General features: G+C 52.9%; 5 protein-coding genes across 5 annotated transcripts; 2 read left to right on the top strand and 3 right to left on the bottom strand.

Moving 5' to 3' along the window:
- Positions 1 to 175: 175 nt before the first annotated feature.
- On the bottom strand, positions 176 to 8,352 carry PG997_004041 (ankyrin repeat protein; the record flags this gene model as incomplete). The annotated part of the gene is made up of 19 exons (XM_066808356.1): positions 176 to 839; positions 908 to 1,238; positions 1,298 to 1,545; positions 1,605 to 1,685; positions 1,757 to 2,437; positions 2,536 to 3,016; positions 3,080 to 3,253; positions 3,318 to 3,393; positions 3,453 to 4,466; positions 4,525 to 4,620; positions 4,665 to 4,735; positions 4,828 to 5,377; positions 5,431 to 5,459; positions 5,515 to 6,234; positions 6,896 to 7,032; positions 7,203 to 7,291; positions 7,353 to 7,800; positions 7,868 to 8,086; positions 8,150 to 8,352. The coding sequence occupies 19 exons, from the start codon at positions 8,350 to 8,352 to the stop codon at positions 176 to 178; spliced, it is 6,312 nt and encodes a 2,103-aa protein (XP_066671974.1).
- A 983-nt stretch (positions 8,353 to 9,335) lies between these two features.
- Positions 9,336 to 12,988, top strand: PG997_004040 (MMS19 nucleotide excision repair; the record flags this gene model as incomplete). The annotated part of the gene is made up of 2 exons (XM_066808355.1): positions 9,336 to 11,891; positions 11,954 to 12,988. 2 exons carry the CDS (start codon positions 9,336 to 9,338, stop codon positions 12,986 to 12,988), a joined length of 3,591 nt encoding a protein of 1,196 aa, XP_066671973.1.
- A 1,008-nt stretch (positions 12,989 to 13,996) lies between these two features.
- On the bottom strand, positions 13,997 to 15,853 carry PG997_004039 (uncharacterized protein; the record flags this gene model as incomplete). The annotated part of the gene is made up of 4 exons (XM_066808354.1): positions 13,997 to 14,499; positions 14,537 to 14,781; positions 14,842 to 15,108; positions 15,165 to 15,853. 4 exons carry the CDS (start codon positions 15,851 to 15,853, stop codon positions 13,997 to 13,999), a joined length of 1,704 nt encoding a protein of 567 aa, XP_066671972.1.
- Positions 15,854 to 16,753: 900 nt separating this feature from the next.
- Positions 16,754 to 17,656, top strand: PG997_004038 (RNA polymerase III subunit Rpc25; the record flags this gene model as incomplete). The annotated part of the gene is made up of 5 exons (XM_066808353.1): positions 16,754 to 16,765; positions 16,871 to 17,066; positions 17,137 to 17,223; positions 17,294 to 17,357; positions 17,422 to 17,656. The coding sequence occupies 5 exons, from the start codon at positions 16,754 to 16,756 to the stop codon at positions 17,654 to 17,656; spliced, it is 594 nt and encodes a 197-aa protein (XP_066671971.1).
- Positions 17,657 to 17,766: 110 nt separating this feature from the next.
- PG997_004037 (uncharacterized protein) lies at positions 17,767 to 18,680 on the bottom strand (the record flags this gene model as incomplete). The annotated part of the gene is made up of 3 exons (XM_066808352.1): positions 17,767 to 17,936; positions 18,010 to 18,566; positions 18,634 to 18,680. 3 exons carry the CDS (start codon positions 18,678 to 18,680, stop codon positions 17,767 to 17,769), a joined length of 774 nt encoding a protein of 257 aa, XP_066671970.1.
- Positions 18,681 to 19,192: the final 512 nt, after the last annotated feature.

Raw genomic sequence — 19,192 nt, 5'->3', positions numbered from 1 at the left:
TAGAAAGGACTGGATATCATGGCCTGGGCATAAAGGAAAGATGCCCCCCTGAAACATGCACAGCCAAATACATCAGATGCATACAACCATTCCTCGAGCAAACAATTATTCCACAGGGAACCCGTACTCCCCTTAATGAAGGGTGCCACAGCTATAGAGCATACCTCCGGCCCGATTAGCGGCCCCATGCCTTGCTCTTCCGGTTCACGTACTGGGTCGTGACAAAGTCAACCTCTTCTTTCGCACCTTCTTCCTTCTCCTCTTCATCGCGCTCCTGCTCCTCGGCATCTGTCGCGGTCTGTTTGGTGTAGTAGCGTTGCCACGAGTAGTTCTCGCCCAGGCGGCGGGCGACGTCGTTCGCCTCGTTCAGGCTGACCAAGCGGCGCTTGCCGGGGTGCCGGACCGTGAAGTCCTGGACGAGCTCCCAGACGCGCTCCTTGCGCGAGACCTTGGACTGGTTCCTCTTGACGAGGAGGGCCTGCGGCGTCTGGCTGACCAGGTCGGTGGCCACGTCGTTGGCGTTGTAATAGTGGAAGCTGTGGTGGTTGGCGGCGATGTCCCGCGGGGGCGCCGCCTTGCATCCGATGAAGGCGTCGTAGGCCATCTCGGCGGGCGTGCGGCCCACCGCGTTCTCGCGGTGCAGGCCCTTGGGGCTGTGCTCGAGCATCACGCGCATCTGCTCCGGTAGCTGCAAAAGGACGGCGCTGTGCGCAACCGTGTCGCCGGATCCGTTCAGAATGTCAAGATCCTGACCCCCGGAGTACTCTAGCAGTAACTTTAAGATAGCGATATTGTCACTCTTCTCCTGGGGTTCTGAGTAGTGAATTTGGTAAGCGTGGCTGTGCGAGTAGATCTTGGGGTTCCCGCTCAAGAGCCAAGAGTGAAGAGGGGTGTTGCCGCCATGCACGAGATGATTTCGCTGCACGAAGAGGTGAGACGGAGTTCGGGATCCAGAAGATCAAGGAGCGTCCGCAGCTTCTCCAGGTCGGGTTGATTCGTCAGCGCCGCATGGATGATGTTATTGAACTGCTTGTCTTTGACGGACTGGTCCGCGCCGCCCTCAATAAGCGTCCTAGCAATTTGCTCACGGCCGAGGAGGCAGGCTAGGAAAAGGGGCGTGTAGCCGGCGTCGGACTTGGCCTCGAGTGATGATGGGCACACGCGGATGAGATACTTGATGAGCTTGTCCGTGTCATCTCCAGCAGGGGCCATCACGGCGCAGTGCAAGACCAGGTCGTCTGAGTGCATGTGAGTCAGTGATCTATAGGCCAAGTCCAAACTGGCTGTCTCAACTTACTTTGATTACCAAGCCACTTGGTTATAGCTCGATCGAAACCGCCTGGTGACTGGCTCAGATGCTTCAAACGATGATCGTCCCTTGCCGACTTGGAGCTGCCGAACTCGAGGTATTGACGCATGGGAATGTCGCTGATGAACCATTCCACCGAGGCCAAAGAACCCATGAGAGCTGCGGTGAGCAGAGGAGGAACCTGACTACCCGTAGTCTTGGTCATAAGAGAGCGTCCTGCGTTGGCCCAGTCGGATCTTTCATAGCGTCAGTACAGCTAGTATCTTGCATCCGTTGATGGGACCTCCTGACTTACCGCTTCTTTCCGTAGACTGTGAGACCTTGGTAGTAACGTGGCTTGACTTTGATGTCGATGCCGCTTTTCTTGACAAGATGCCTGCCAATACAGTTAGTGGCGGACTTTTAAAGATTGTGCAGGTATTAATCGAAAAGACTTCAGGAACTTACTCTAGTGGTATACCAACGCCAGTACGCCCGATGACCCCAGTGAGCATGTAGACGCGGCCGAGCTCGATGGCTTTCAAGAAGTCGGCCTCAGGAAAGGTGTAGATTCGACTCGTCTCGTCGTCATCTGGAGAATGGGGTCGCTGGTTGGTGAAGTATATGTCCATGTCGACGAGACGATTGAACCTGTCAATGTCGTTTTTCCTCATGGCAAACCAAAGAAGGCTTTCTCTGTCGTGATACTCATCTACCCTTGCGCCATCAAACTGGAATGTAGGAGCCGTCCAGTGCAGAAAATCAGCGGCGAGGACATTGCTCTTGACTTGCATTGAGACCTGCCCGATATTTTCGATCGTGAAGTCACCATCGATGATCTCCTTGAAGAGTTCTGGCTCTGCAATCTCGCTCTCGTCATCTGAGCCCTCACCACTCTCCATGTCGTTGTCATGGGCCATTCTGTATCGTACTTTGCTCTCATCGGCTGGTGCCCATTGTGCTTGGACAATCTCAAGTATGGCCCTAGCGACGTCGTAGTGGCCTTTGAGAAATGCCAAGGAGAACGGGTTGTGGCCCTCATCGTCAGCCACAGCCACCTGCAATGGGGGCTCCGTCTTGTCAATATCCCAGGACGCAAGGGTGAGCGATTTGATCTTGTCCAGGTCGCCTCTCCAGGCTGCTTCGAAACTACATCCGGGTCAGTGATACACATATAATGGCAATTGGCAACTTGAAACCCACAGTTGGATGTAAGCCGCTTTTCTCGTTTCGGTAACGTCCTTCACCCCCTGAAGGAGAAGTTGTACTCGTATGGTTTTTCGTCCTCCTTGTTACTGGAATCAGGGGCTTCCGGCGGACCCTGAATGTCAGGATGCAGTTCTTTGAACGTTTTGGCGCCCCGAGCCACCAGAGCCTCTTCAACTTGCTGCAACTGTGACAGGAGATCTGCGATGGCTTCTTTCTTCATCTCAAGGCCATCATGGCTGTTGATCTGCTCCATTTCTTTCTCGAAACGGCACACTTCCCCCTCATGGAAGGCAATCCTGTTTCGAATATCTTTAGAAACAACAAAGTGCTGGTACGTCCCATCTTTGAACTGCTCAAGGAACTCTAAAGTTCCCTGAGGACCTTCGGGAGGCTTTCCATGCATATCGTTTGTCGATGATGAGCGATACGCGTATCCCAAACCCAAGTATTGCCCCCGCGAACCAATCCGGGAGAATCGGACTTTTTCCCCCTTCATAGGCGCGCAGGGTTTTGAGCGAGCTGCGGACTATATCCAAAGTTGTCCGGCCTGTGTTGTACCCCCGTACCTATTGAGGACGACACGTTGGGTTTCTTTAGGGAGAACATTCGGGTCTGCACCCTTCTTGAGCAGCTCTAGGGCAGTGGATGGTTGAGCAGAGCGAACTGCTACGATAAGTGGCTGCTCCACCGACTGTGCGAACGACTTCTGGTTGGATTCGTAATCCCGGAGACTACTCTCGAACGTCAGTTTTGCTCCTGTAGGTTGCGTGTTAGCGTATGCACTTCGAGATCTTCAGAATGCCTTCGGGAGACTGCTGACCTTTCAGCCATGCATCGAAATCGATTTCGGGACGAGAACCCGCCTCGAGCAACCGCATCACCAGTACGGGGTCTTCCTTCTCAATGGCCGTCATGAGGGGGTCGTGGCGGTAGAGTTCCAATGGGATCCGCCCACAACCACGTGATTGATAGCTGCCTTCAAGCCCATCTTGTCGTTCTCCCATAGATGGTTGATCATGACTGGGCTTCCCTGCTGAACATAGCGATGGAACACAGTGACTCCGCCTGCGTCGGCTTGAGACGATGTGGCCCCAAGACTAAGAAGAGTTTCGGCCATCTTTGTGGCCTTCTCTATGGGAAGCGCCAAGGCGAGAACGAGGGTCAGGATAGCAGCTCGCGCATCGTTATTCGGGCCATCGCCAAACTTGACCGGGCTCAACACATCAGCGGCAAACTCCTGGCAAAGGAGTTTCACTACCTCGGTATGCCCGCCAAGAATGGCAAAGTGGAGTGCACTGCAATGGGAGTCCCATGCGGCAATGTCGATTTTGTAGAAATCCGGGTCGCTTGGATCGTCATCGAGTGGCAGCAGGCTGTCTTCCGTGGTTTCCTTTCCATCCCCTGCCTTGCGGACCTTGATGAAAGACCCAGTGGCAACTGAATGGTCTTCGTCGTCAGAATCGTCATCAGTCAGCAAATCGACATCATCCTCATCTGAGCCCTCTACACCCTCAGAACTATCGTGCTCTGCATCTCTTGCTTCATCCGCTGCTTGACTCCCATCTTCTATGCAGCCAGTTTCGCGGGCCTTTCGTCGAAGGTCTTGTTTTTCGTCGTACTCTTGTTCGTTCTCGGCGCTCTTCTGTAAGAGGATCTTGACAATTTCAACACTGCCACGGGCAGAGGCAAGGTGCAGTGCAGTGCGGCCATCGGCAAGCCTGGGAATAAGCCGTGCACCATGATCAACCAAGCACTGCACAATCTCCGGCGTTGAACTCGATGCGGCAAGATGTAGAGGCGTGCGCCCGGTATAGTCTCTCTGGTTTGGATCGGACCCATCTTGAGAAAGCCAGTCTTCCACATGATCGAGATCTTCATCCACAATGGCTTGGCAAAGCCGAGCAGTATTGCCCACGTACGCCATTTCGGTCCAGTCATTCTCGGACAGGGGGTTGAAGGAGCCGATTTGCTATATCGCTGTGTTAATCGCATGGCCAGAGAAGGATTCCACAGAGGTGTATGCTCACCTGTCTGCCGGGATCGTCAATACGGAAAGAGACTTCACCGGAGACATAAATCTCGCTTTCCTTCTTCGCAGTTTCGATTTCCTCGGGAGTCTTCGGCTTTGGACAGGTACCACAACAGTCCGCGATAACATCATTCACACGCCCAAAGAAGGCAGGATGCCGATGGAGATACACTTCTCTCTCTTGGGCTGGTTCCACTCAGCGTTAAGCACTGCAGATCTAGTCAGCTCCGATCTGAGGGCACCTGGAGTGCGTGCTTGTTGCCAGAATGGACAACAAAAGGGGCTCCGCGTCCCAACTTACACAAGTCTCTGGTATAACAGAGTTTTTCGATCTTCTTGGCATGGAACTTCTCGCCATATGGGATGGTGAACGTGTGGTAACTGGACACGTCGTCCTCGTTGATCCAGTCTGCAACTTCATCTTCGTGAGCATCCTTGATGTTCCCTCTCAGTCTAAACTGGAAGCGATGGTCAAGAGCAGGGCGGCCCCGCTCCTCTCTGCGTTTCCTCAGGTACTGTTCTCTGGCGTTAGTTGTCGGCAGCCGCTCCAGCACCAAAAGGCGAGCAAGCCCAAGTGTCCGGCTGAAACTTCGTTCGAATATGGTTGGATCTACTCTCGAGCGGTCAAGCTCGGGCCAGTAAACCTCAAAGTTCCGATGGCTATACTTAGACAGCCTGTTCTCGTAGGATGGACTTCGACGAGAGAGATCAACGGGGTTGATCTGGGTGATATAGGCGGCCAGCGCGCGAGGCGTACAGTACACTTGCTGCCCATCGTAGGCAGCGCCAGAGCAGTCAATGTCAAACCCGGTCAGAATCTCCGATACCGACTTGTAGACTCGCAGGACAATCTTCAGGAATGTTAGCACAGCAATCATGTGTGATATCTCCCAATACATCATACCTGCACGTGCCGCGTTGGGTATTGACTGCCTGTTGCAAGTCAGTAAAGAAGGGCCAGGGAAGTGGAGTAGTCAAGGCAACGCACAAATCGTGATGGCGTTCTTGGTACGAACAACCGTGGTCTCGGCAAGGATGGCATCTCTGATCTGCGTCTCGATCTGTTTGATCTTTTTCCACAGCCTGCTTCTCGTCGAGCCCGTACAAAAGAGGTCGACATCGGAAGCAGGGCAGAACTTCTCGTGGTAGTATTGACGAAGAGACCGCTTGGAGGCCTTGTACTTGTCCGGGACCGGGAGGAGACAGTTGACGACAGATGAGCCAGCAGCCACGACGTTGGACCAGTCGAAGTCAGCCAAGGCGGCCTCGGAGAAGACGGAGAGGTTGTGGCGAAACTCTCCCAAGGATTGAACCACTGCTTGTGACCCATTGGGTCGACGCTTGTCGTCGGGGAGGCTCATGATATACTTTTCCTTCTCGGATGTCGACTCTTGCTCGAGGTTACGAGCACGGGTCTTGATGCTCGATGTCTCCTGGGTGAAGACAGGTAGAACATTGAGATAGGGGTCATCGAGGATGGGATTGCTCCGATCTTGGGCAAGGTCTCCCGCAGATGGGCCTCGTACTGGCGATATGACTGGATCAGGGTGGCTATGGGAGTTGATGGATGGTTGGCGATGTACGAAACCAGCTCGCCATGGGGGACAGGCAACTGGGGGAGTGATTGGGCGACCATGGTGATCGAGTTGGCAAAGTACAGTGAGCAACTGCAGTTGTAGCTCAGGGGCTTCAAGGAGATGGTTCGGAACTAAGTAGGTAAGTAAGTATAGTAGAGTGGCAGGTGTTTGTGCTTGCTTGACGATTTCGATGGCAGCCGGAGTAGGGTAGGCGAAAGAGACGGAGATCAATTGGCAGGGCTTAAGTCGAGGTCACCATTTCCTTCGAGTCTGGGTAGCAATGTCTTATTTATTTTCTTCCACCATCTCCCTGGGCTAGCTTACATGTACACAGTAACAGCCGTGAACGATTCTGGCCGGACTGCCGAGTAGGCTTCAGCCCAGCAGGCTGCCGTAGCTAGCTTCCTTCGGTCAGGAGTAGATGAAGGCTAACGACGAACATGGCAACTGATAGCGCGTGCTGCCTAAATTAGTCCCGGGAGGAGGGGTGAGGGGGTTGCCTTTTCGCCAACGTCTCACGAGGTCCCGTGACGTCTCCACTTGCGGCTGCCTACAAGAGGACCACCATGATGCCTAGAATTGGCCTTGGGAGCCTTGGTTGCCTGACAGGCTGGCTAAGACATCGAATGGATTGGTGGAACAGGCCCCAACATTGACCTAGACATGGCGGACTGCAAGGAGAGATCGTTACCAGATACCTACTATCAATCAATGTGTGCCTCTACGTACTATCAATTGAAAGAAACGTTGATGCGGGAGGTAGGTACCCCACTAACCAGCTACTTCCAGTACCTAAAGTCCCTACCCCGTGTTGTATGGCCAGCGTTAACGCCCAGGCTGGAAAGACCAAATCGGTTCGAAATCTTTGTTGCAATGCGGGGCTGTTGGACTTGCGTTCAGTCTGTACACACAGCATTCCTGTGCGATACCTGTATTTGGGTAAGTTGGGTATACAAATCCTTTCCCAGTTTCAGAAAGTCGATTCTAGTCTAAAAAAAAGGAGACAAAAAAGAAGAAGAAGAACGAAAGGGAGAGCGCAAGTATGCGACTTCCCCAACCGTCACTTTCTTGCTACTGCTTGCGTAATGTTCCATTCTACCCTTCTGCGAATGCCTCGCTCTTGGCCTTGGCCTGAGCTTCATCTGTTGACCCATCCGGCTTCGTTGAGGGGCGGTTGGCAATGAGCCGCTGTTATCAAGTTAGATGGCCCCGTATAAGGTTTAGATAGCTTTGCCGCAAGTGGACTTACCACCAGGTTTCTAAGGAGCACAGCAATGGTTACTTTGCCGACCGAAGGCACGTATATAGAAGCCTTCTCCTTGATAGCAGGCCCATCAAAGTTGCGGTAAGATGCGAAGTTGATGCAGACGGCACCGTCACGGATGAGCTCAGTAGGCACCTTGTAGTTCTCCGAAGGGACGCCGCTGATGATGACATCGCTGATCGGGACGCACTGCTCCAAACCCCAACCTTCCTTGTCCTGCACTTGATGCCGGGGTTGTTTGATACCCTGGCCACGGGTGAAGACCTGGACGCCGGTGATGTCGACCGAGTAGACGGTGGCGCCATCGTTGGCAAGCAATGCAGCCATCGGCCGCCCATTCACCTCCGATCGGTTGATGACCGTGATGGTCTTGCCAAAGAGCCGGTTCCCGGGCGGCAAGATGGAGTTGTAGATGTGGAGGTATTCCCAGGATCTTGACCACGGCCAGAGGCGTGCAAGGCAGGATCGACTTCTTCAGGTTGTGGGGAGGATCCAGGAACCTCACGTTGTGGTACATGTTGTAGATGTGTTTGTGGCACAGCCCTTCCACATCCTTCTGCAGAGACACGGTTTCTTGTATGTACCTGTCCTGGGCCTGGTTTCCCGGGAAGATGGGGTAGTAGACGAGGATGCCGTCAACGCCGTTGTCCTCGTTGGCACTCATCACGTCTTCTTCCATGGTGTTCTTATCCACTTGGCGGAGGTCGAAATTGACACCGCTGAGACGAATTAGTCAGAAGCCCGAGGCATCCCAAAGGGGCCGCCCAGTCCGTGGAACGTACTTTTCCTCGCAAGTCTTCTTGGACCATTCGGCATACTTCATCGCAGCCGGGTCGTCATTAGCCAGAAAGGCAACAAGAGTGGGCCTGCTCGGAGCATCTTGCTGTATGGTCTTGAGAGTCTCGGTCACCTCCGCAAGCAGATTTTTGGCGATGTTGTCAGCCAGAATCACCTTGCAGGTTTTCGGGACATCTTGAGAGGCCATGGCGAGCAGAAGCACACAGGACCTTGACTGGTGTCAGCTAGATGAACCGAACGCATGTAGCGAGGCCGCGGGGGCACGGCGCGAGCCAAGAAAGCACACGGTGTATACGAGTTAAGTATAAAACGGGGTGCGTCATTGGTCTTCATCAATTCAAATGGTACAAACATCTGGATGTGTGTGCCTGAGATAAGTGATTTTCCACATACCTGCCCCACTACCCCGCGATCAGGCGGGATATAAATATATTGCTGGGTATGGAAAAAAAAGGGGAAAGTCAGAGGCAGCGTGGATAGCCAAGTGCCGTGCGGACAGAGAGAAATTGTCGTGATATTGAAGGGATAATGAATCCAACCGAGAAGAGAAATGAGTGCAAAAGAGCGACTGACTGAAACCGAGCCCAGATTTCGCGAATCCTAGATTCGGCGGGAAAAGGAGGGTCAAAAAGCGATCTCTCCAACATTCACCCAGACGAGGTCCAGGGCGAGTAAAAGCAAAAAAAAAATCAGTACCCCTCTTACTGGATTGGGCCTAGCGATGGCCTAAACTGGGGGTCCCGCATTCCGTCATTGGCTCCGGCTGCCCAGTCCGTTCAATACGTGGGGTTGATGCTTCAGACTGGACCATCCGACGTCGCTTGCAAGACTCTCCCACATTGCCAGAGCTCCTGTCATCGCTAGGTAACGATAGGGCAGGCAATATACGTACATGTATTTTGCTTGGTTAGCCGTCACATCAATACCTACCTACTTATGCAAAGCCCACACATAGCCTGACACACAGCCTGACTGACGCATTCCACTTGGCTGGCAGCACACGCAGATTCACGACACACACTTCATGCGCGCCTGATAAGCCGGTCAAGCGGTGTTTATACCTTTCCGTGGGGTGGCCGATTGTTATCAGCTGCTTGGATAACAGCTCGCGATCTCCCCCTGCCCCAATCGCCTGGGCTTACTTTCACTTCGGAACACTGCACATTGATCATGGCGTCCTTCGATGATCTTGCACTGAAGTATGTGCTTTCCGATGGCGATGACAATGACAGCCCTCTCCAAGCCGCCACCGCCATCGAGAATGCCGCCAACCGGCTAGCTGTTGGCCAGTGGGTGGCATCCATCAATAGATGGATGACCAGTCCAGATGATACCGCCGATGACGACCTCATCTCACGGGCAAAGGCGCTCGAGTTTCTCGCGCGAACCTTGGAGTCTCTGAAAAGAACCTCTCTCAAGCCGGACCAAGTGAAGCTCCTTGTCGGTTTCTTCAACTCCCTCTTCTCCAGCGACCACCGTGCCGGGATCAGCGCTTCCTCCAGGGCCCTCAAGCAGTTGACATGCATGGATGGTTTCCGTCCCTCACTTGGCAGTGAAATCATGATGAGCGTAGCAAAGCTAGGGGATGATTTCAAACGACAGGCGCCGGCAACCCGTCTCGAAATCTTCGATCTTGTCCTCGGTTTGCTCAACAATTCGCTAGTAGCGGAAGATCTAGCATACCAGCATGGGAGCTCTTGCGGTTTCATGACAGCCCTCGTGGACGTTTGCAGGAGTGAGAGGGACCCTCAAAACCTCATGAAGTGGTTTGAGATACTACGCTTATTTTTGCAGAACTTTTCGCCAGCCAAGGAAGTTTTGACCGAGGTGTTCAAGGCCTTTTCCGATTACTTCCCCATCACTTTACGAGCCTCGGTCACCCCATCTGGTATCACCGTCGATGACCTCAAGGGGGCTGTGCGGGCTTGCTTTGCATCTCACTACCGCATAGCAGAAATGGCGATCCCCTTCCTGCTGAACAAACTTGACCAGGGGGATGCGGTGACCGTCACTGTCAAAGTCGACATCCTCCTCACTCTCGAGGCATGCTTAGCACAATACGAGCATGTTGCGCAAGGAGTAGTTCCGTACGCCAACCAGATATGGGCGTCGCTGAAATACGAAGTTAGAAATGGAGAGATACGAGATACCATCGATGCCACATTGAAGGCAATCGCTACGCTTGCTAAGAGGCTCCCCGAGCCTGATCTGCGGGCCTTCTTTTCAGCAGCTTGGAGGGATCTGGGCGAAGATCTGTCCAACGCAACTTATACGTCTCAAGCGGGCCAATTATTAACCTCGATTGCTGCTGCAAGTCCTATAGCATTCTCGCTGATAGCAGAAACCGCCATGCCTCACATTACCACTACGCTGAGGCAGACGAAATCCGAGTCCCACCAAGCCGACATCCTCGCCTTGCTCAACTCTCTCCTTCAGGTCAGATCTGCCCTTGCCGACGTGGCCGGTGAAAACGAAAACCTGAAAGATGATCTGTTCGGCGACCAGTTGTTCGAGGATGGATATGCGCGCACATGGGACTCCGGCGCTGGGCCCCATGTACTAGCCAAAGCCATGGACGGCATGGCATCCTTGGCATCGCAGCGTACCAGCGGCCCTAGCCCCCAGCTGATTTGCTCACAGCAAGTTTGCGAGAAGATTTTTCGATGGCTGGCTCTACCATCTATCATATATCCTCTGGAAGGCAAGAGCCTGGTACAGAATGCCTCTGAAGAGGACAGTCTCGCCATTTGCAACGCAGCCACCACGGCGCTGGTCAGGGCTGTCCCCCTTTATCCGCCAGGTTTCCAACAATTGGTGTTTGACTTTCTATCGTCAATACCTGAGCTCCTCGAAAACAAACAAGCCGATTCAGCGGACAAATCGACGCTGCTGAACGAGGTAGCACTACGACTGGCCCGTATTGGATGCTCTGCCACTGTCAGGCTTGGACCACCCTTACTGAACTTCGTGGTTCTCATCAATGGTCTTTTACAAGGACTGCACAGCTTATTGGAGGAGTCCCCAATGTACTGGATTGCCATTCTAGATGCAATCCACATTGCCATTCTTCGTTCGACAGATACGTTAGCAGTGCTGCTCACTAGCAAGGAGTCAATGCATATCCCTGGCGACCAAGCTAATAATGACCAGAAATGGATCACTGGGATTGAACAATATATACGAGGATTGCCACGGATTGATCTAGATCAACTTGGCGACCTGGACTTGACTCTGAGAAATCTGGAAGATCTAGAGAGAGATGCTGGCTCCTCTTACAAACAGTTCCAGGGCTACTCCATTCATGTCGTTGCGCAGCTCTACAGACGATTCACGTCCATCAGGTCTGCTTCTAGCGATTCACCACTGATGGACGCATCTGTCGATAAAGTGATAGGACTGAGTACAGATTTCCGTCTCGAATCCCACGATGAGGTTCAGCAGCAAGACCGGTTCCTCTATCAGCTAGCACGCATGGCAACCTCCGTTATGCGTTCGCTAAGTGAGACCGCACAGCAAGAACTGGATCTTGTTCTAGAAACATCTGTCATGTTCCATGGGAAGGATGACGAGTCTGGAAGCGCCGAATTCCGTTCTCAAGTATCCCAGTCTTTCCAGACGGATAGTCATGGGAACCGAATGATGTTTAGTCCTGCCGACGACTACCGTACTGTGCCGCTCGGGCTGGGCATTCTTCAAGGTCTCTGGCCTGGCACCCTCACGACGATCGTAAGTAATGCACTGTTTCTCTGCTGGAGATGGAAAATATATACTGATATCGATACCCCAAGAACCCACTTCGGACAATGATGCCGTTATGCGAAATCCTTATGAAATCACCGGCTCAGTGTGCCGGCAGTAGACGCATCGCGCTCGACGCCGCGCTCGCGATACTTTCTAACAAATCATCTGACAAACATATATCCGCCGAGGAGTGGTCTTCAGTGCTTGATGGTCTCGCTGACGGCTATGCTCAGGTGAGTAGAGGAGCAGCCACCGACAGCCCGGATGTACCTACCAGGTTAGCTATATTCAAGAGTGTTCTGCACTTCCTTGCTGGCGATGTTGCACGATACCGACCCACAAGAGCCCACAACTGGCTTCTCCGGATCATTTGCGATACTGCACCGTCCGAAATCACAATCGGACGCCAGCTTGCCCAGTGCTTCGGCATCCTGGTGAGCCCCAAGGAGTGCTTGACAAAGCCCAATCATGCTCGCCTTAAGCCATTCCGGGGTCAGTGGATCTACCAGGAGACGGTCCGTCCATATTTCGACAGGTGTTTCCCTTCTCCGCCTTCAGGCACAGATCAGAGTGGCCAGGACGATCGATGTGCTACGAACCGATCTGTGGCCATCTTCGCCATATTGAGACACCTCAAGTATAATGAGTACTCTTCCGATGCCGACCAGATTGTAAGGGTAGTGATCCGGTCACTCGCTACGTTTGGAGTGAGCGACGACATCAATGCCGTCATGACAGTGCTGTGCCAACTTCTTGAGCACGAACCCGAACGCTTGAAAGAGCACTTGGCCGCACTCGTTACAAACACCATGGCCGTGTACAAGATGGCGAGAAACGTTGACAGCTCGCTGTTGATCTCCCAAGGCCCTGGGAAGACCACAACCACTCGCAGCGACGCCGGAAAATGTCGGCATTCGGCACTGTCCTTTATGAGACAGCTCCCAGGCTGCTTTGAGCCAAGATATCTGCTGCCGCATCGCGTATCGGTATTGCAAGGCCTGTCATTGGCCTGCGGAGATCCGGTACGCGGAGTCAGAGCGTTGGCAATCTCTGGCAGAAAGGCCTGGAGCAACTTGTCCTGATGTGTGTTTGATCTTGGTTAAACTCGATTTATGGCCTACGAGGCCGAGGGTTAGATATAGCTGTCTCCCTTGAGATGAAAGCTGCGAGTACCTTTGCGGATGGTCGACACCGCATTGGCATATACGACTGATACATCAACGTTACATTTGGGATAAGAGATCAAGCGCCTCATTTTCTACGGCGTCTATGTAATCCAATAATACTATTTTGTTGGACTTCTGCTTTACAGCTCTCAAGGGGATAGATTTAGTCTTCATAAAAAGCAAAGCCGCAGTAGCCTTTGTTGCAGAGGAAGGCAAGATGGATAAGTTGATCGCTTAAACGATGAGTCTAGATTAAAACGCTGCAGAAGCTATTAGAAAGGGGGCAAAGATTGCCAAGGAATTCCACAAATGCCGTCCAGCCCCTTGCAGTTTGCGTGCCATCAGGTCGAGCTATAAACCTTTTGACCCAGCTCGGACAGATCGGTCCATGTGAACCGTTGTTTTTGTGTGAAAGCCGTGGTAAGTTATGGGACAATGTTTGGTTACCTGATATGGCAATGGGTGATGCTTGCTTTTTCTTGGTTACTGGCCGTGGGAAAGAGTGCTGGGCTGACCTCAATGAACTCAAGGGGCCAGCCAGGCTGTTCCTTGAACTTGATCACAGACCTCAAGTTTATCAGGTGCAGATGAATGTCAACCAAGTCTTCTTGGTCAACCTAATTCCACACCCAGCTAGCAGCAAGTGACATGATGGGATTGGCCTATGTGAAACCAGACGGATGTCGTTGCAAATTCGCCATAGAACGTGTGGAATCGTAGCAACATGCGTGGCAGGGTATTCTTGGAGGTCGTTCTGAGCGTTGAGCATCCTGACTTGGATGGTAAAAGGAGAATACCTCGAGAAGCAAATCTCGTCCCATTAAGACACGATGATACGCGTGATAAGTACAGGAGAAATCAAAAAGGGGGCAAACAAAAGAGCGCCCTCAGCTCCAACAAAGGATTAAAACAGCCCCGGGCTGATCAATTCCCACTGTGGCCAGCATATGGCTTCAGCTCGTTCATCATATCCCTAGCCTCAGTCGAGATGTATGCCGACTTAACACGGCCGTCTGGCAAGACATCGGGGGCTGGGGGAAGAGAAGCCGCATCAACAACTTTCTGAGGAAGCGGGTGGACTGGTCGTTGACTCGAAGAGGACGACTGGTTGGTGGCTTGCTGTCCAGTTGCCAGTCGACCAGCGGTACGGAGGTCCATGATGCTCCGAACTATGGCAAGATCCTCTTGATCCTTGTCATTTCTAAGTAGACGCTGCTTGAGCGTCATGCGCCCACCATTGGCGGCTTGCTCACGCAGAGCTTGCTCGCGAACTAGGTTGTCGTGTACAAATCGGCACTTGCCCTTCTTACCACAAATACCACCCGTGGAGTAATATTTGCAGTGGTTGGTAGGATCTGCTCTTGTGATAGGGGGAGGCGGCAAAAACGAAGGAGCCTTGCGGGTGGTCAAGGACTCGGGCTTGTCGTCTTCCGAGTCAGACGACGAGGATTCGGCACCATCCACTCTCATTTCGTCCCCCCTCATCGTTGGCCTCCCTCTTGCGCTTCTCAAGCTTGCGTTCCACTTTGGCCAACTGCCGACGCAGCTTCTCCGCCTTTTCTTGGTCTTTGTCCAGCTTCGTGACCGGTTTCTGGTCCTCACCGACTTCGGCGCGTTGTGCTGCTTCAGCTGCCTTCTTGGCCTCAACGCGAGCTTTGGTAGGGAAGTTAGCACGGCGCTCGGCAACCCAACTTGCCATGTCATCGACGCTATAATGAAACAAATGTTAGTAATCCACTTGCAGTATCAAGAGTTGCCACATCACCTACACTGGAGTATCTGCCCCGAGAAGTTCTGACAGTCGCTTCTCCTCATCTACGGCCTCCTCTTCGGACTCCTCGCCGTCACCTGGTGTCAGACCTAACGTGTTTGTCTTTCTCTTCTTTTTCTTTGAAGACGAAGGATCAGACTTCTGAGCAGGGCTGTGGTCGTGGTGCGGCCGCTGGCCGCGGTGACGGAACTTATCGCCTCCTCGATCGTTGTGGTGGGAACGGCCTCTAAACGCCCCGGAACCATCACGACCGCGACCCCTGTTGCTGTTGTTGTGTGAATAAGGAGTATGTGCAGGCCCGGAGTAAGTGGGCGCAGGAACAGGGGGATAGGAAGGGTAAGAAGGCGGCGGGTAGGCCGAAGGTGCATGGTGCTGAGGTGAAGGATAGTGCGGGGCGTAACCATTGCTCGCTTGAGTGGCATGGCCGGTGTTCTGGTCAAACCCCATTCTGATAGCCGGCCCCGAACCATGCTCTGGCCTATGACCACCTCGGTCACTCTGGAAACCTCCGCGTCCGCCTCTGTTAGAGTAGGGGGAATAAGCTGTGCCGGGTTCACTCCACTGCCGAGCAGCATAGTCCGGGGTGTTGGAACCGTAGGACGGCGGGTATGAAGGTTGCGGGTTCGGGGGTATGCCGTCGGGGGGTAGTTGGAAGGCGGGGGTGCGTTGTACCCTTGCGGGGCGTAGTTTGGGTGATAAGTACTTGGCGGGAGGGGCGCATTGGTATGAGGAGAATGGTTGGGTTGGGCAGGACTGTTCCAGTAGCCACTTGGTGTCTGACCACCATACTGTGCTGGGCCGTGACCTGCGAACTCCTGATGGGAATAGCCGCCATACGGTGGGCCATGGTGACCACCTCGACCTCTGTTTGCACCCATGACTACGGATCCTCCACCTCGAGGAGCGTGCGAGTATGATGGGCTTTGGCCATAAGAGGGATAGCCACCAGAAGGCGCGGCAGCTGGAGGCGGCGGCGGCGGCGGCGGAGGGTAGGAGTATTGTCCCGCCATCGTGCTGTTCTTCTCGATACACCCTAGGTCGTGGATGGTAGGCGGAAATGCAGAAAGGGTTGAGGGTTACGACACGGCCAAAAATGCGAGCAAGTAGCCAGTTATGATGTAAAATCGGTCTCCAAGGCTTCGGCCTCCGCAAGTCGAAGTGACAGGACTTGTAACTCTAAGAGTTGATGAACTAGGCCAACCACCGTAGCGCCAGTAGTAGCATGAAGAACCAGAGGAAGCGAAGTAGACGTGGATGGATGTGCCCAAGGACTGCACTTGGGAAAGGAAATCGATGCTGTTAGAATAGAACAAGTTGAGCCGACTGGTGCGAAATGGCGATGCTATCGCCTAGACTGGAAGAGTATCGAAGGGAAGATCGCGAAAGGATGAGCGTGGGTGTGTCGCTGTCGCTGTCGCTGTTTTGGGGTTGAAGTTGACGTTGGGAGTTGGGAAAGCGCGAAGAGGCGATCCTTGGTCGCTAAAAAGGTCGCTAGGTTTCAATTACATATGCAGATGCGTCGTGCTTAAAGCCTGGGCAAGGGAGGAGGCGTGGAGCATAGAGCACGGAGCACGGAGCATGCGCTGTGGCTTGGCTCAGGTGCGTCCAGGCGCCCTGTGAGGCGTCACTGGCAAGTGGGCAATTGAATTAGGTAGGTACCTACCAGAAACTCAAAACTCTAGGAGCCTTCCATTCAGCACCTGCACTACTTACATAACGTACCTGTATGCAGCTTCCTTTGCTGGCCTAAGTACCTACCTACTTTATCTGCAGAGCTAAAAAGTGCCCACATAAATCTTTCAAAGTCAGGCCGGTGAGACTCACTTCAGCGCAACTGAAGCAGCTCGTTTTGCTCCCAAAGCAAACACTGATATCAGCAAGCGAGTGATGGGGGAGAACATTTCGCAGAAATGTTCATACTGGTAAGACAGATGCACATACCACACCGTCCATCATCATCACTCCTTTTTCCAAGACGAGGAACCACTCCCAGGGCTAATATGACTGTTTCATGACGTCTCGTGCAGACCAAGATCGCGGATTTGGTGCAGATTGCACCTGCCCAGTTCGAGAAGCATAGCCGAGTCGCTATCGAGGACAACATCAATGCCAAGTACTCCAACCGCGTCATTCAGAAGATTGGCTTGTGCATTTGCATGTATGACCTGCTATGGGCCTCCGAGGGTTTGATCGGCCACGGTACAGGCCTTGTCAATGTCAATGGTATGTCGGCCAATCGCAGCTACACTAACTACATAACGCGACCACTGGGTCCTCAGCTGACATTGGGTAGTCGAGTTCCGACTTATTGTCTTCAGGCCATTCAAAGGTGAAACCATCCTGGGCCGAATCAGCAGTGCTACTCCAGAGGGTATCAACAGTAAGTCCACATCGGTTCCCTTCCCCCCAATGCCGCCAGCTTCGAACCTCGCCCCCTGACTATCATCTAGTTCGTACCGATTTCTTCGAAGAAATCTTTGTCTCCTACAAGGAGCTTCCAGAGTCTTGCGAATTGTAAGTTGGTCGAATGTCTCTGCCAGGACGCGGGTATCACACGACAAAACTGACCGCAATACAGCAATCACAATGCCCAGCTTTGGACGTGGGTGGTAGATGATGATCGCATGTACTATGACAAAAACGAGCCCGTGCGTTTATCGGTCATCGACGAGGTTTGGCATGACCAAGTGCCGGAAAGCACTGCTGAAGATGCGGTGGAGCAAGCCAAGAAGATATCTCCTTACAGCATCCAGGGCACCATGATGAAAGAGGGCCTCGGTGTCTGCATCTGGTGGGACGACACTGAAGAGTAGGAGCAAGAGTAGGAGCAGGAGCAGGAACGGAAAGCAGCATTCGATAGTGTCCAACGATGCATACCCCCAATACGGGAGAGTGGTTGGATCCTGCCATGTTGGCGTAGCCTCTATCTCGTTTTGATACCCTCGAGCAATCTTTGTTCCACATCATCAAGGACAGAATAATGCTTAATGACTGCCAGATTCTCCGCCTCGGCCTGAAACTGCTTGTCGGCATCGACGCCCGGCCCAAACATGTTGGGTGCCTGGGGGCCATTCCCTGCATCTGCTGCGCCATCTGGCTAGCGGCTGGAATAGGTGTAAGCTATGGTTTGTCTAAGGGGCCCAAGAGGTATTGCAGGGGCTCTTACCATTGTCGCTGCCCAGCAGGAAGTTGAAAACAAATTGAAGGCCAAAGTAGCACAAGAAGTACCAACTAATGCTTGACATCCATCGGGGATCCATCTCCTTGGTGGCTACACCAGCCTGCAGCATACTCTTGAACTTGATGGTGATTGGAAATGGCAACTTTAAAATGACAAAGCCACTGAAGAAGGTGTTGATCCAGCTCATAATCAGGGTATTCGGGACCATCATGGCCATGTTGTTCTTCATCATGCCCATCATGCCATCCATGGCACCGGGGTCAGTCATGGGGTTGGCGGGGGGTTGGCCGCGTCGTTCGGGATCCTTGAGGTATGCGCCCGACTCGAAGGCAGTGGTGAGGAACTCGCGGCGGGCCTTGAAGGACGGGGCGGTCAAGACGTGGAAGTTGGATCGAACCGCCACACCATGCATGAGGGACCTCTGTTCCTTCAGCGCGGGCTGTTCGACCTTCTTGGGCGGGCTCGCCATTAGAACGGTTGCGTAGTGTCGAAGAATGCCGGTGAGGATCATGACCACGGTAATGGGGAATAAAATCCAATAGCTACATACGTCCGGATTAGCTCGGCGCATCTTCTATAACGAGTGAGGCCGCATGGGTGTAGACTGACAATAGCTGGGGATCCCTCTGGATCGTCTGCGGTGGTAATTGGGCCATCTCTGCACGGGAGCGGCCGTGGGCACGGTGGACTGGGAGGTTCCGGGCGCAAGATCTGAACCGAAGGGGTGTCTTAGCAATTGGCTATCTGAAGCGTGTCTGAATGGTTGATCCTCGTGCAAGCCCAGGTTAGGTACGTGACGTTACGTGAATGGAGATGCAGCTGCTGACCTCACGGGACGGAGCGGGAATGAGGGTCGGCCGATCGTTGTAGCGCTCCGGCGCAATGAGCTACACCTGCAGTGCTAGGTACCTAACCAACCAAGTGGTGCTAATGGAACAAGTCCCGTTTCTTAATACCTACCTAAGTCTCTATGTTTTAAAATACATATAAAATAGCTCTTATATTCTAATTAAAATCTACTTTTTATATATAATCACTTAATGCTTAAAATATTCTATATCATTTTCTTTAATTTTTTCGGCTTAGTTTAAGTTTATTAACAATTTTTAAACATAGCGCTTTTAAAGTAGTCGATAGAAACCGGACTTATTCCATTAGCACCACTTGC

Source organism: Apiospora hydei (assembly GCF_038363865.1).
Source record: "Apiospora hydei strain CBS 114990 chromosome Unknown utg000004l_segment0_segment0, whole genome shotgun sequence".
NCBI classification, from domain to species: domain Eukaryota; kingdom Fungi; phylum Ascomycota; class Sordariomycetes; order Amphisphaeriales; family Apiosporaceae; genus Apiospora; species Apiospora hydei.
This window is presented reverse-complemented; position numbering and strand designations above follow the sequence as displayed.